This window comes from Sylvia atricapilla, chromosome 27, assembly GCF_009819655.1.
Source record: "Sylvia atricapilla isolate bSylAtr1 chromosome 27, bSylAtr1.pri, whole genome shotgun sequence".
In the NCBI taxonomy this organism is placed as follows: Eukaryota; Metazoa; Chordata; class Aves; order Passeriformes; family Sylviidae; genus Sylvia; species Sylvia atricapilla.
The window spans coordinates 877632-890121 of record NC_089166.1 but is presented as its reverse complement, the minus strand read 5'-3'; the positions used below and the strand labels follow the sequence as shown (position 1 = coordinate 890121).

Below are 12490 nucleotides of genomic sequence, written 5' to 3'. Positions count from 1 at the left end.
GACACGAGGTGACTCCTGTCCTGCCCCTTTTACAGAAAATTACATAAAAATCACCTGTTTATAGCTATTTCCCAATGCCTCTCATCTGTACCAAAGGGATCAGCTCTACCCTGACCCAATCCCCTTAAACCTCTTTGTGCCACCGTCCCCAGGAGATGGAGACCAGCGGAGGAGAAGGAAGAACTCAGGGCACCACCCAAAATCCTCCATGTACCTATAATCTAAAAACTCAAAACTACACAATTTTCCATCCTGTGCTAAGCTAAACTGCTGTTTTCACACCTTGGGGGGGGTTTGTAATTCCTCTCTCAGCGTTGGAAGCTGGGCTGAAGTCAAAGGCTGTGTCCCCCTGGGCTCTGTGCTGGGGTCTGTTACCACCCTGGACTGATCCCAGACCCTGCTGCTCCAGTCCCAAACCCCTCTGCCGAGGTCTGTGGCCTCCCAGGGCCCCCAGAGGAATGTCCTGGACTCCTGGAGGATGGGGCAGCTCCCATTCCATCCCCTGAGCTCTTCCCTTCCCTTGGAATGCTCCGTGCTTGTGTTCCCCGGCCGTGGAGCAGAGGCTGGAGCATCCCCAGCTCCCAGCAGAGGGTTCTGGAGCCTGGATTTACCCTCCAGCACCAGCCCGACCCCTGGGCCTCTCCAGGAAAACAGCCTGGGACCTGCTGGGGGAGAGGATCCTCCAGCGAGGCCGAGCACATCCAGTGCCACCAAACAAGAGGATTTTCTGGGCTTTGGAGACACTGCAGCGCCTTTTATCCCAATTCTGTGACAGGGTGGGGACGGGGCGGGTGGAAGGTGCTGTCACAGGGGTTGTTTCGAACCAAAAACTCCCCATTTTCTGCACATTTCTGTAATTCCCTTCGTATTTCTGTTTGATTTTCTCTCTTGTTCGTGGCCGGCCGCTGCTCTCATGGGCTGTGGGGTAATTTGGGGGGTTTTGGCAGGATGGGGGTGGATTGGGATCAGTGTGACAAGGTTCTGGGCTGCAGTGTCCCGGAAAGTGTCCTAAAACATTTTGGCTTTTTCTGCTGGAGGGTTGTGTGCTTGAGAGGCCTGGGGGGTGTTTGGGGGCGTTTATTGCTTTTTTTCTTTTTCTCTTTTCTTTTCTTTTCTTTTCTTTTCTTTTCTTTTCTTTTCTTTTCTTTTCTTTTCTTTTCTTTTCTTTTCTTTTCTTTTCTTTTCTTTCCTTTCTCCCCTCTCTCTGTGCCGCAGCCTGGGGGACGTGGGGCCAAAATGCTGGAGGAAATCCAAGAGAAGCCGATTTTCCTCCTCAATTCTCTGCTCAGTCCGTGCCCTTGGTTCTCCCCTGGCCCCTCCAAGGAGCCATCCTGAGTGTCACCAGCAGTGTCCCGTCACCTCCTTGTCCCTGTCACTGCCCCGGGGCTCTGACTGACCTCACGGGGGAGTTTGGAGTTGGGATTTTTAAGGGATGAGGGAATCCATTCCCTGCCCCCAGGCTGGCAGTGCCACCAGTGCCACCAGTGCCACCCCCGGGGGCTCTTTGTGCCTCATCCTCTGTCCCCAAAGGCGCAGCTGAGGCCACCCGGGGGTCCCCAGGAGCTCTGAGCCCCCAACTCTTATCCAACCCTCCCCATTCCCATCTCCAGCCCTGTCCCCATCCTGCAGGGCCCGGGGGACCCTCGGGGGATTTGTCACATTTTAACCCGGGCCTGGGGACAGAGAGAGCTGGGAAATGTAGTTTAAATGCTGTGGCCTGTGTTTGTCCTGCCGCTGCGGCTGTAACAGCGCCGTGAGCTGGAAGTGACGGTGTAAATATATAAATACACGTGGTGAAGGTGGCCCTGGTCTCTGTGACACCCTGGGTCACCTCTGCGGGCTGGGGACAGAGGGGACAGTCGGGAAATAGCGGGTGGGACCAAGCTGTGGATCCCCATGGAGTGTTTTTGGGAGGGTCGGGGATGTTCCAGCGCCGGCTCCAGGGCCCCGTGTCCCCTCCTTGGCCCCGTGTGTGTGACAGGAGGTTGTCCCTGCGCCCTCCCGGCTCCTCCGCGTCCTCCCCTTCCTCTCCTGCTGCGGTTTGTTTAGCCCAAACCCGTCCTTTGCCCCGCGAGTTCCGTCCCAAGGACGTTCCCGGTCCCGCTCCGCCGCCTCTGCCCGAGCGATTCCGTGTTAAAAATAATCCGTTCCCGCCTGGAATGAGGCGACACCGGGCTCGGTCCCCGCGGGGTGGGACAGGACTGCCCTGCCCGAGTGTCCCCTGCCCGGGTATCCCCTGCCCGAATGTCCCCTGCCCTGTCCCCTGCCCGAGTGTCCCCTGCCCATGTGTCCCCTGCCCGGGTGTCCCCTGCCCTGTCCTTTGCCCGGGTGTCCCCTGCCCTGTCCCCTGCCCGAATGTCCCCCGCCCTGTCCCTTGCCCGAGTGTCCCCTGCCCTATCCCCTGCACTGTCCCCTGCCCGGGTGTCCCCTGCCCTGTCCCCTGCCCGGTTCCCGTCCTGTCCCCGCACCCCAAACCCACCCCGAAGCCCGGCGGCGCCGCAGGGACGAGGCCGCTCTCGGGGCCGCTCCGCCGTCCTTTAATGCGAGCCGGGGGCTCGGCGGACACGCGGCGGGGCCGGGACCCCTCGGGCAGGGACAGGGACAGGGCTCCGGGGACAGCGCCAGCCTCGGGCTCCTCTCTCCGTCCCCGCACGGCCGCGGCTCCAGCGATGTCCCTTCGCGGCGTGACGCGGCTCCGGGGCCGGTTCCTACCGCAGCAGCAGCTGGAAGCCGTCGGGGCCGGGGGCTGCGGGGGCCGGGACTCAGCCGGGACCACCGACGGGACCACCGACGGGACCACCGACCGCCCCCGGCCCGGCCACCGCCGTACCTTTGCCGATGGCCACCACGAAACTCGTCTCGTCCTGGAGGTTCCTGATCATCTGTGGGGCAGAGCGGGGAGCTCAGGGGGGTCCGCGGTGGGGCTGAGACCCCGTCCTGCTCCAGCACTGGGGACCCCGAGGGGCGCGGGGACTGTCCCTCTCCTCCCCGGCTGTCCCCGTGTCCTCACCGCGTCGCTGACGAGGACGTGGATGCCGCCGGGGCCCTGCCGGGACAGGCGCAGGATCTGGCCCGGGGGCAGCGCCAGCAGCTCCGCCAACTTCCCGGTGAGCTCGGCCACCGTCAGCTGCTCCAGGTGCAGCTCCTGGTACAGCCCTGGAGAGGGACGGGATGGGCACAGGGCTGTGAGTGCCCACCCTGCAGCCCGGCGCTGAGCCCTCACACCTGAGACACTCTTCACACACCTGAGACACTCCTCACACACCTGAGACACTCCTGACACACCTGAGACACTTTTGACACACCTGAGATCCTCCCCTCACACCTGAGCCTCCACACACACCTGAGTCCCCATCCTTCACACCTGAGATCCTCTCCACACACCTGAGACCATCCCCACACACCTGATACACTCCTGACACACCTGAGACCATCCCCACACACCTGAGACACTCCTCACACACCGGAGCCCCTCCTCACCTGAGGCCGCATCCTCCGCACCCTCGGCCCCGCCGGGCTCCCGCGCCACGTACAGGGTCAGCCGGGGCCGGGGGCACCTGCGGGGGCAGAGAAGGCTCTGGCGGGGGCTCAGGAACCGCCCGGGCCCCCCGGAGCCTCGCGGGGGTCCCCAAAAAGAGGCACCGAGGCCGGGAGAGCCGCACCTGCCGGCCAGGGCGTGGCAGAGGCGGATGCCGTCGGGAGCTCCGCAGATCTGGATCAGGTCCCTGCGGGAGAGCTTCAGCAGGTCGGCGCCTGCGGACAGGGGGCTCAGGGGGCGGCACGGGGCGGGTCCCGGCTCTGTCCCCCCCCGGCGCTGCCCGCGGCTCTCACCGCTGAAGTTGGCGAAGACGCGGGCGCAGGAGGAGAAGCGGCGCCGCAGGAGCCACTGCTGCGTCTCCAGCGGGGATGCGCAGGGGCTCAGCGCCTGTGGGGGCTCAGCGGGGGCTCAGCGGGGGCTCAGCGGGGCACGGCCCGAGGGGCACAGCCTCAGCCCCTCCGGGGGCCGGGGGAGGCTCCGGGGCTGACCCGCCGCTCCCTCACCTCGCCAGGACTCTCCGCGGGGCTCTCGGCGGCGCAGGCGGGTGACACGCACACCCTGCGGGAGGAGCCGGCCTGAGCGGGGCACCCCGGCAGCGGGGCAAAAAGGGGGGGTCCCGGGGGTCCCCGCTCACCTCTCGGGGCTCAGCAGCTTGAAGGGGTGCGGGGACGGCAGCCCCGGGGTGCCCGGGGGGCTGTGGGGGGCACCCAGCGCGTCCGGCCACGGGGGGCACTGAGGAGGGAGCGGGGTGATGGGTGCAGGGTCCCGGGGGACCCCCGGCCCTCGGGGGCTGCCGGGGCGCGGCCCCACCTCGGCCAGCACGGTGCTGTCGTAGGCCGGCTGGAATTTGTCCCGCTCGGCCGCCGGCTGCTTCTCCACCTTCTCCCGGTCCGTCTTCTGCTTCCGATCGGCGCCCTTGGGCTGTGCCGGGCCGTGAGGGATCGCCCGGACCACCCGGGACCGCCCGGAACCGCCCGGGACCACCGGGACCGCCCGAGACCCCCGCGGGCACCCGGAGCCTTGGGGTGCCCAGACCCCGGCGCTGCCCAGAGCTGCATCTGCCAGTAGCGGGGGGGAACTGGGAGCACTGGGGGGGCACTGGTCACACTGGGAGCACTGGTCACACTGGGGGGGGCGGGGCGCTGGTCACAGTGGTCATACTGGGAGCACTGGGGGGGTACTGGTCACACAGGGGATACTGGGAGGGCACTGGGGGCACCGGTCACACTGGGAGCACTGGGAGCATGTTGGGGGACACTGGGAGCACTGAGGGGACACTGGGAGCACTGGTCACACTGAGAGCAATGATCACACTGGTGGCACTGGGTGGGCACTGGTCACAATGGTGGCACTGGTCACACTGGGGACACTGGGGGGACACTAGTCACACTGGTCACATGGGGACACTGGTTCCTCTCCCCCCCCCGGTACCTTGAACACCTTGACGAGGCAGCTGGCCGAGTGCAGGTGCTCGGGGGGGTCCCCCTTGCCCCCCGCGCCGAAGGTGTCGATCTGGATGCGGAAGGGAACCCCCTTCTCCCCGCCGTTCTTCCGCAGCGTGAACTCGGTGCTGATGCAGTGAACCTGGGATCGGGGGGGGTCACAGCGGGGTCGGGACCGGGCTCCGTGACCCCCCCAGAACCCCCCCAAAACCCCGGCCCCGCTCCCACCTGCACGAACACGGAGGTGCGTCTGGAGGGGTCCCAGAGGAATTCCACCGTGTTGAGCAGCGTGGGGTGGATTTGGGGTTCCAGGATGCCCACGGAGAGCGGGATGTCTGCGGGACGGGGGTCAGCACGGCCCCCGCAGCCCCCCCGGCCGTCCCCAGCCCCGGCACTCACCGATGTCCAGGATCCGATCTCCCGGGCGGCTCCAGCGCCAGCCCTCGAGCTGCTGCTGCTCCGAGTATTGGAGCCGCCGGTCGTGGAAAACCACCCGCACCACGCTCTGGACACGGGCGGCCACGGCCAGGGCTGAACACACGGCCACGGCCCCGCGGGACACTGGGCTGGGGCACAACTGGGGCGGGACTGGATTTGGACTGGGGCAGAACCGGGGTTGGACTGGGGCAGAACCGGGATTGGACTGGGGCAGAAGCGGGGCTGAGATGGGGCTGAAATGAGGCTGAACTGGGGCTGCACTGGGGCTGAGATGAGGATGGACTGGGATAAAATCGGGGCTGGACTGGGATAAAATTTGGGCTGGACTGGGGTAGAACTGGGGCTGAAATGAGGCTGAGCTGGGGCTCAGATGAGGCTGAACTGAGACAAAAACTGAGTCCGGACTTGGACTGAGCGGGGATTTCAGCCCTGATCTTTTCCCCGAGGTGTCCCCTCACCCCGGGGGTCCCCACCTCGCTCACCTTGACCATCCTGCGACCCTCGGCGGGGTCCCCCCGGGGCGTTCCCATCATGCGGATCTCGTAGGACTGCCCTGGGGCGGGCGGCCGGGAGCTGAGCCCTCAGCGGGGCCGGGCTCGGGGTCGCTCCTCCCCGGCGCCCCCAGACTCACCCTGGTTGAGGTAGGTGAGGGTCTCCTCGTGGTGCCGCACGGCCGGGGAGGTCGGGGCGCTCAGCACGTACTGGAAAGCCGGCAGCGGCGGCTGAGACGTGGAGATGCCGTTGGGCTCCTCCTGCTTCAGGTAGGGCAGGACCGGGGGGTCCCTGCGGGAAAACAGCCCCCGAGAAGGGTCAGCGCTCGGCTGTGCCTCAGTTTCCCCGAGCCCCCAGCGGGTTTGGGGGGTACCTGAGCACCCCGGAGCTGGGCAGCGGGTACATGTCCCCGGGGCCGGACCAGTAGTGGTCGGGCTGGCCGTGCCAGAAGAGCATGGTGGGGACAGCACGGGGGGACACCCCGCGAGCAGAGGGTGACAGAGGCGACAGGACAGGTGGGTGGCCCCACCCCCACTTTTATCGGCACGGGGAGGGCGGATGGGAGCGGGGCCGGGCCCAGTTTGGCCCAGTCGGGACCAGTCCGGGCTGTTGACAGTAAACAGCGGGGAGGGAGGGGCAGCGTTTGTTGTCACCACAGTGAGGGGACACTCCACTGGGGCTCACCCAGTCCCTTTGTCCCAGCCAAGACCCCCCCCTCTTCGTGTGTCCTGTCACAAACCCCACCTTAACCCTTTAACTTCTGCCAGGCTTGGCTCATTTTGGGCAGAAAAAGGGTTTTTGCAGAGCCCCCCAGGGGTTAAGGTGGGTGGGGTCTGTTCCCCCTGATGGTGACACTGGGACACGACACGCGGCTGTCACACAGTGGGGACACCCAGCCCCACGCCAGGGGGTCCCATCCCTGTGATGAGGTGGGGGTCTCAGCTCCATTTCCCACACGGGGGCCCCTCCCCAGCTCATTGAACACCCCGGGTGGGCTCAGGCAGGGCTCAGGCCAGGCTGTGTCCGTCTGTCCATCCATCCAGACATTCCCGGGGTGGGATGGGGCTGGCAAGGAGCTGCTGGGGGAGTTTGGGGGATCCTGGGGGGTCCCTGGTGTGAGCTCCAGCCCCGACTCCTTCTCCTCTGGGGGTGCTGAGCCCCCCAAACCTTCAGCTCCCCCCTGAGCTTTTGGGGGAGGCTCTGGGGGGTCCCTGTCCTGGGGCTGTGGGGAAGGGCCCCAAACAGGGATTTTCAGGGATTTTCAGCTGTTCCCTGTTCCCAGTGCAGACACAGAGGCTCAGGAAGAGTCCGGGATGTTTTATTGGATGCCTGGGGATGGAGAACGCTCGGTGCAGGGCACAGCCCGAGGTCACTTCTTGGCCTCCTCCTCCTTGGAGAGGGTTTTGATGATCTCCTCCTTCTTGGCCTGCAGCCGCTCCTCGCGGCGTTTTCTCGCCTCCTTGGTCTTGGAGCGTCGTGCCTCCGCCTGGTCCCTGTGGGGTCGGGGCTGTCAGGGGGGCCTGGCACTGTCCCCAATGTCCCCAGGACCCTGCTCACACCCCACCATCCCATAGCGGCACCACCCGATCCCGCCAGAGCCTGGGGTTTTCCCTTTGCTCCCACCCGGGGCAGGTTTGGGGTCACTTGGAGCAGTTTTGGGGCCACCCGGGGCAGTTCTGGGGTCACCCGGGGCAGTTCTGGGGCCGCCCGGGGCAGTTCTGGGGCCGCCCGGGGCAGTTCTGGGGCCGCCCGGGGCAGTTCTGGGGCCACCCGGGGCAGTTTTGGGGCCACCCGGGGCAGTTTTGGGGTCACCTGTCTCTGCTGCACCCCAGAGTGAAGAGATCCAGCTTTTCCCCCGCCATAGGACACAGTGGGATTTTGCAATCCCTCCCCCGGTCAATCATTCACCCAATTCTGGATCAGGAATTTCCCAGTTCCCACCTCTGAGTGCCAAAACCCTCAGTGAAAACACAAAAACCCCACCAGGACCCCACATTGCTCTGCTCCCACAGCCAGCCCTGCCCAGTTTGGGACTGAATCCTGCCAGAAGCCCCCGGAATGACCCACAGGGGGGAATCATTCCTGCCAATCCCACTCCTGTCTGCAGCAGGACTCACGCCAGCAGCTTCTTGCGGGCCTTGTCTGCCTTCAGCTTGTGGATGTGCTCCATCAGGATCCGCTTGTTCTTGAACACGTTGCCCTTGACCTTCAGGTAGAGGCTGTGGTACCTGTGGGGGCCAGAGGGGTGGGGACATCAATCCCTGCCCGGGCCCTGCATTCCCAAGGCTGGGAATGGCCCAGGCAGGGCTGGGAATGGCCCAGGCAGGGCTGGGGATGGCCCAGGGAGGGCTGGGGATGGCCCAGGGAGGGCTGGGGATGGCCCAGGCAGGGCTGGGGATGGCCCAGGATCACCTAGGGAGGATTGGGAATGGCCCAGGGAAGGCTGGGAATGGCCCAGGCAGGGCTGGGAATGGTCCAGGATTGCCCAGGCAGGGCTGGGAATGGCTCAGGAAGGGCTGGGAATGGCTCAGGATCACCTAGGGAGGATTGTGAATGGCCCAGGGAGGGCTGGGAATGGCCCAGGCAGGGCTGGGAATGGCCCAGGGAGGGCTGGGGATGGCCCAGGAAGGGCTGGGGATGGCCCAGGAAGGGCTGGGGATGGCCCAGGAAGGGCTGGGGATGGCCCAGGAAGGGCTGGGGATGGCCCAGGATCACCTAGGGAGGATTGGGAATGGCCCAGGGAAGGCTGGGAATGGCCCAGGAAGGATTGGAATGGTCCAGGATGGCCCAGGCAGGGCTGGGAATGGCCCAGGAAGGATTGGAATGGTCCAGGATGGCCCAGGCAGGGCTGGGGATGGCCCAGGCAGGGCTGGGGATGGCCCAGGCAGGGCTGGGGATGGCCCAGGCAGGGCTGGGGATGGCCCAGGCAGGGCTGGGGATGGCCCAGGCAGGGCTGGGGATGGCCCAGGCAGGGCTGGGGATGGCCCAGGCAGGGCTGGGGATGGCACAGGCAGGGCTGGGGATGGCTCAGGCAGGGCTGGGGATGGCCCAGGCAGGGCTGGGGATGGCCCAGGCAGGGCTGGGGATGGCCCAGGCAGGGCTGGGGATGGCCCAGGCAGGGCTGGGGATGGCCCAGGCAGGGCTGGGGATGGCTCAGGCAGGGCTGGGGATGGCCCAGGCAGGGCTGGGGATGGCCCAGGCAGGGCTGGGGATGGCCCAGGCAGGGCTGGGGATGGCCCAGGCAGGGCTGGGAATGGCCCAGGCAGGGCTGGGAATGGCCCAGGCAGGGCTGGGAATGGCCCAGGCAGGGCTTCGGAATGGCCCAGGCAGGGCTGGGAATGGCCCAGACTGCCCAGGCAGGTGTAACTCGGGCTCTGTGGGGGCACAGGACTCACATGTGGCGGTCGATCTTCTTGGACTCGCGGTAGCGCCGCAGCAGCCGCCGCAGGATCCGCATGCGCCGCATCCAGGTGACCTTCTCGGGCATGCGGGCGTTGGCCGTGCCCTTCCTCTTGCCTGGGACAGGGGACACGGGGTGAGGACGAGCCCAAATCCCCGGCAGCTCAACCCCACGGCCACCCCAAAGCCCAGAGGAACGAGCGCTGACACAACCCAGCGCCTTCCCAGCTCCAGGGGAGGATTCCCCAGGGCGAGGGAGCAGCAGGAGCTGGGGCAGGTGGGGAATTCTCCCCGTTCCCAGCGGGATTTCAGCCCTCACCGATGCCCATGTGGCGGCCCTTGCGCCGGGCCAACGTGTTCTTCCTGCAGCGGGCGCGGGAGTGAACCGTCACCGGCTTGCGGATGATCAGCCCATCCTTGATCAGCTTCCGGATCTGCTGCCCTGGAAAAGGGTCCACAACATCTCCTGGCACTGCCAGCACATCCCTGGCACTGCCAGCACATCCCTGGGACCGCCAGCACCTCATCCCCCAGCACTACCAGCATTTCATCCCCTGGCGCTGCCAGCCCAGCACCAACCTCAGCCTCCTCCTCAGAGCCCTGATTTCCCTCCTGTTCCTCCCACAAATTCTCCAGGGATCCCTACTCCCTCACTGGTTATCCCAGAGGACAGCACCAGGCCACCTCAGCACTGCAAACCCTGAAAATCCCGCTTTAAACTGCAGAGAAGTTGCTCGAGAGGCTGAATTTTTCACCTAAGGCAAGCACTGTACAACATGGTCCTGGGAGATCTTTCCCAGACTCAGTAATTTTATCAATCTGAACCAAATTCATTGTCACTGAGCCCCCCGAAAGCTCTCTCCCCACTCTCCTGGTGCGGATCCCTGTCCCGCAGAGCGCCTCACGTACGGGAGTTGGCGTTGGCGATCTCATTGGTCTCGTTGGGATCCAGCCACACCTTCTTCTTCCCGCAGCGCAGCACGCTGGAGGCCAGCCTCTTCTGGAGCCGGAGCATACTGCCAGGGGGATCAGGGCCACGGCTCAGCACGGCCTGCACCCACCGCGGGGACCCTACAGCCCCTCAGGGGACCCTCACCCCTCCCGGGACCCCTCAGGGGACTGTGTCACCCTCCCCAGGGTACTCTCTACCCCCCTTAGGGACCGTCACCCGCCCCGAGGGAATCCCGTTATCCAGTTTAGGGACCTTCAGCACCCTCATCCCCCTCAGGGACCCTCATCCCCCTCAGGGACTCTTCCCCCCCGGCCCCTCAGGTCCCCGGACACCCCGAGCTGCTTTAAGTGGCTTATTCCAAGAGCAAACCGGCCGCGGCCAGCGAGCCCAGCCCGCCCGGCGCTGCCCACCTCCGGCCGCACTCCCAGCCTCCCCTCACGGCCCCTCAGCGCGGCCATGGCGCCGCTCCGCCATTTTCCCGCGAGGCCTCAGGAGGCCGCGGCCGCCTCCCAGCGCCCTGGGCCTGCCCTCAGCACAGCCCGGACACCGCCCCGCTTCTGAGAACTCTGCCCCGCTCCGCCGCGATCCTTCCCGCTGCCTCCCGAGCCCCGTTATCCCCAGAAGAACGGGCACGGCCCAACCCGCACCTCATGGCGGCGGCGCCGGGGCCGGAGAGACGCAGCAGCGGCGCTGACCCCGCCCCATGGCCGCGGCACGTACCACCGCAGCGTCCCCCCCGCGCCCGTCCCCGCGGCCTCGGCACAGCCCGCAACGCGCCAAAGGAGCAGCAGCGATGAAATCACGCGTGGACGCTCAGGTAAAGGACACGCGTGGCGCTGAGATCCACGCGGGAAGCGGGGGGGGACGTGAGTCCTGTCCGGCTCCCCCCCTCAGCCGTGGTGGGATGGTTCAGCCCGCGCGTGCGTGGCGGGAAGGGCTGGGAGGGGAGTGCGCATGCGCCGTGGGGATGGGAGAGGCACGTGGTTAGAGGATTGGGATGGAGTGGGATAGACTGGGAACACTGGGATGGACTGGGAGGACTGGGAGGACTGGGAGGACTGGGATGGACTGGGATTGAATGGGATGGACTGGGATGAATGGTATGGGTTGGGATGGACTGGGAGCACTGGGATGAACTGGGATGAACTGGGATTGAATGGGATGGACTAGGAACACTGGGATAAACTTGGGATGGACTGGGGTCACTGGGATGAACTGGGAGGACTGGGATGGACTGGGAGCACTGGGATGGACTAGGAACACTGGGATAAACCTGGGATGGACTGGGAGGACTGGGAGCACTGGGATGGATTTGGAACACTGAGATAAACTTAGGTTGGACTGGGAGCACTGGGATGAACTGGGATAAAGTTGGGATAGGATACGGGGATGCTCCCGCCCTGCTGGCGGTGTGGGAAGCGCAGGGCTGAGGATTTAGGGCTTGTCCCAGCCCTTCCTGAGAGAACTGGACCTGTCCAGGCACTGGTCTGGCCCATACTGGAGGACTGGCCCTGTGCTGTGCTTGGACTGGTCTGTACTGGGAGGCCTGAATCTGCTGTGGGATCATCCTGGCCCATACTGGGAAGCCTGGCCCTGTCCTGCCCCTGCCCATCCCGTATTCTCCCTCCTTGGCCCTGCAGACACCTGGACAGAGTTTGTCCCTCCCACCCTGCCTGGCTCCTCGGGAGTTTAACACCAGCTTTGCCACTTTATTTTTCCTGGCAGGCAGTGGGATCTCTGTCTTCCCTTCTTTCCCAAGAATTCACCCCAAAGCGTGAGCTGGGCTCTGGGATTGCAGCTGAGGATCAAGTCCCAGCTCTTTTCCAGTGGTTGTGGCACTGCTGGGAAAAGAGAACTCAGGTTTTCCTGGGAAATAACCTTTTGACAGGGCTGAGGAGGGTTTTCAGACAATATTCCCCCTTCCTGGTATTCCGGGGTGGGACATGAGCAAGCTCCAGGTGTGTCCCTGGCACTGTTTGCAGTTGGTAAAAGTGAGGCAGGGCCGGGCTGGGTGACGATCCCTGCCCCAAAAACTCTCCGAAAGGGCCTGGTGCGACCCAGAAAAGAGCCAGGAACAGATTGTCAGAGAACAGGGAATTCTGAATTGTCAGATTCCCTGGGAACAGGGAGCTCCTGGGGAGCGATAACGTGCGGATCATGACTGGCCTAAAACCACGAGGTGATTAAATCCTCGCTTTAAACCAACCCCACACTGAAACCTCCACCTTT

At 65.1% G+C, this 12490-nt stretch overlaps 2 protein-coding genes across 2 annotated transcripts; both read right to left on the bottom strand.

The window, feature by feature from the left end:
- Nucleotides 1-2634: 2634 nt before the first annotated feature.
- LOC136372358 (transcription factor CP2-like protein 1) lies at nucleotides 2635-6421 on the bottom strand. Its single transcript, XM_066336962.1, has 15 exons — nucleotides 6284-6421; nucleotides 6050-6201; nucleotides 5901-5971; nucleotides 5380-5485; nucleotides 5209-5315; nucleotides 4970-5122; nucleotides 4349-4459; nucleotides 4173-4270; nucleotides 4042-4096; nucleotides 3832-3925; nucleotides 3663-3753; nucleotides 3481-3557; nucleotides 3011-3156; nucleotides 2831-2882; nucleotides 2635-2746 (listed from the first exon to the last, which is right to left on the bottom strand). The coding sequence occupies exons 1-15, from the start codon at nucleotides 6364-6366 to the stop codon at nucleotides 2709-2711; spliced, it is 1434 nt and encodes a 477-aa protein (XP_066193059.1). The 5' UTR covers nucleotides 6367-6421; the 3' UTR covers nucleotides 2635-2708.
- A 791-nt stretch (nucleotides 6422-7212) lies between these two features.
- RPL19 (ribosomal protein L19) lies at nucleotides 7213-11037 on the bottom strand. Its single transcript, XM_066336820.1, has 6 exons — nucleotides 10909-11037; nucleotides 10219-10325; nucleotides 9629-9751; nucleotides 9306-9426; nucleotides 8028-8138; nucleotides 7213-7403 (listed from the first exon to the last, which is right to left on the bottom strand). Exons 1-6 carry the CDS (start codon nucleotides 10911-10913, stop codon nucleotides 7280-7282), a joined length of 591 nt encoding a protein of 196 aa, XP_066192917.1. The 5' UTR covers nucleotides 10914-11037; the 3' UTR covers nucleotides 7213-7279.
- Nucleotides 11038-12490: the final 1453 nt, after the last annotated feature.

Coding starts and splice junctions, on each gene's coding strand:
- LOC136372358 (XM_066336962.1), bottom strand. CDS start 6,366: ATGCTCTTCTGGCACGGCCAGCCCGACCACTACTGGTCCGGCCCCGGG. Junction 4,271..4,348: donor ACAGCACCGTGCTGGCCGAG/GTGGGGCCGCGC, acceptor CTCCCTCCTCAG/TGCCCCCCGTGGCCGGACGC. Junction 2,747..2,830: donor CGTGGTGGCCATCGGCAAAG/GTACGGCGGTGG, acceptor CGGCCCCCGCAG/CCCCCGGCCCCGACGGCTTC.
- RPL19 (XM_066336820.1), bottom strand. Junction 9,752..10,218: donor GATCGCCAACGCCAACTCCC/GTACGTGAGGCG, acceptor ACCCTTTTCCAG/GGCAGCAGATCCGGAAGCTG. Junction 8,139..9,305: donor AAGAAGATCGACCGCCACAT/GTGAGTCCTGTG, acceptor TGGCCCCCACAG/GTACCACAGCCTCTACCTGA.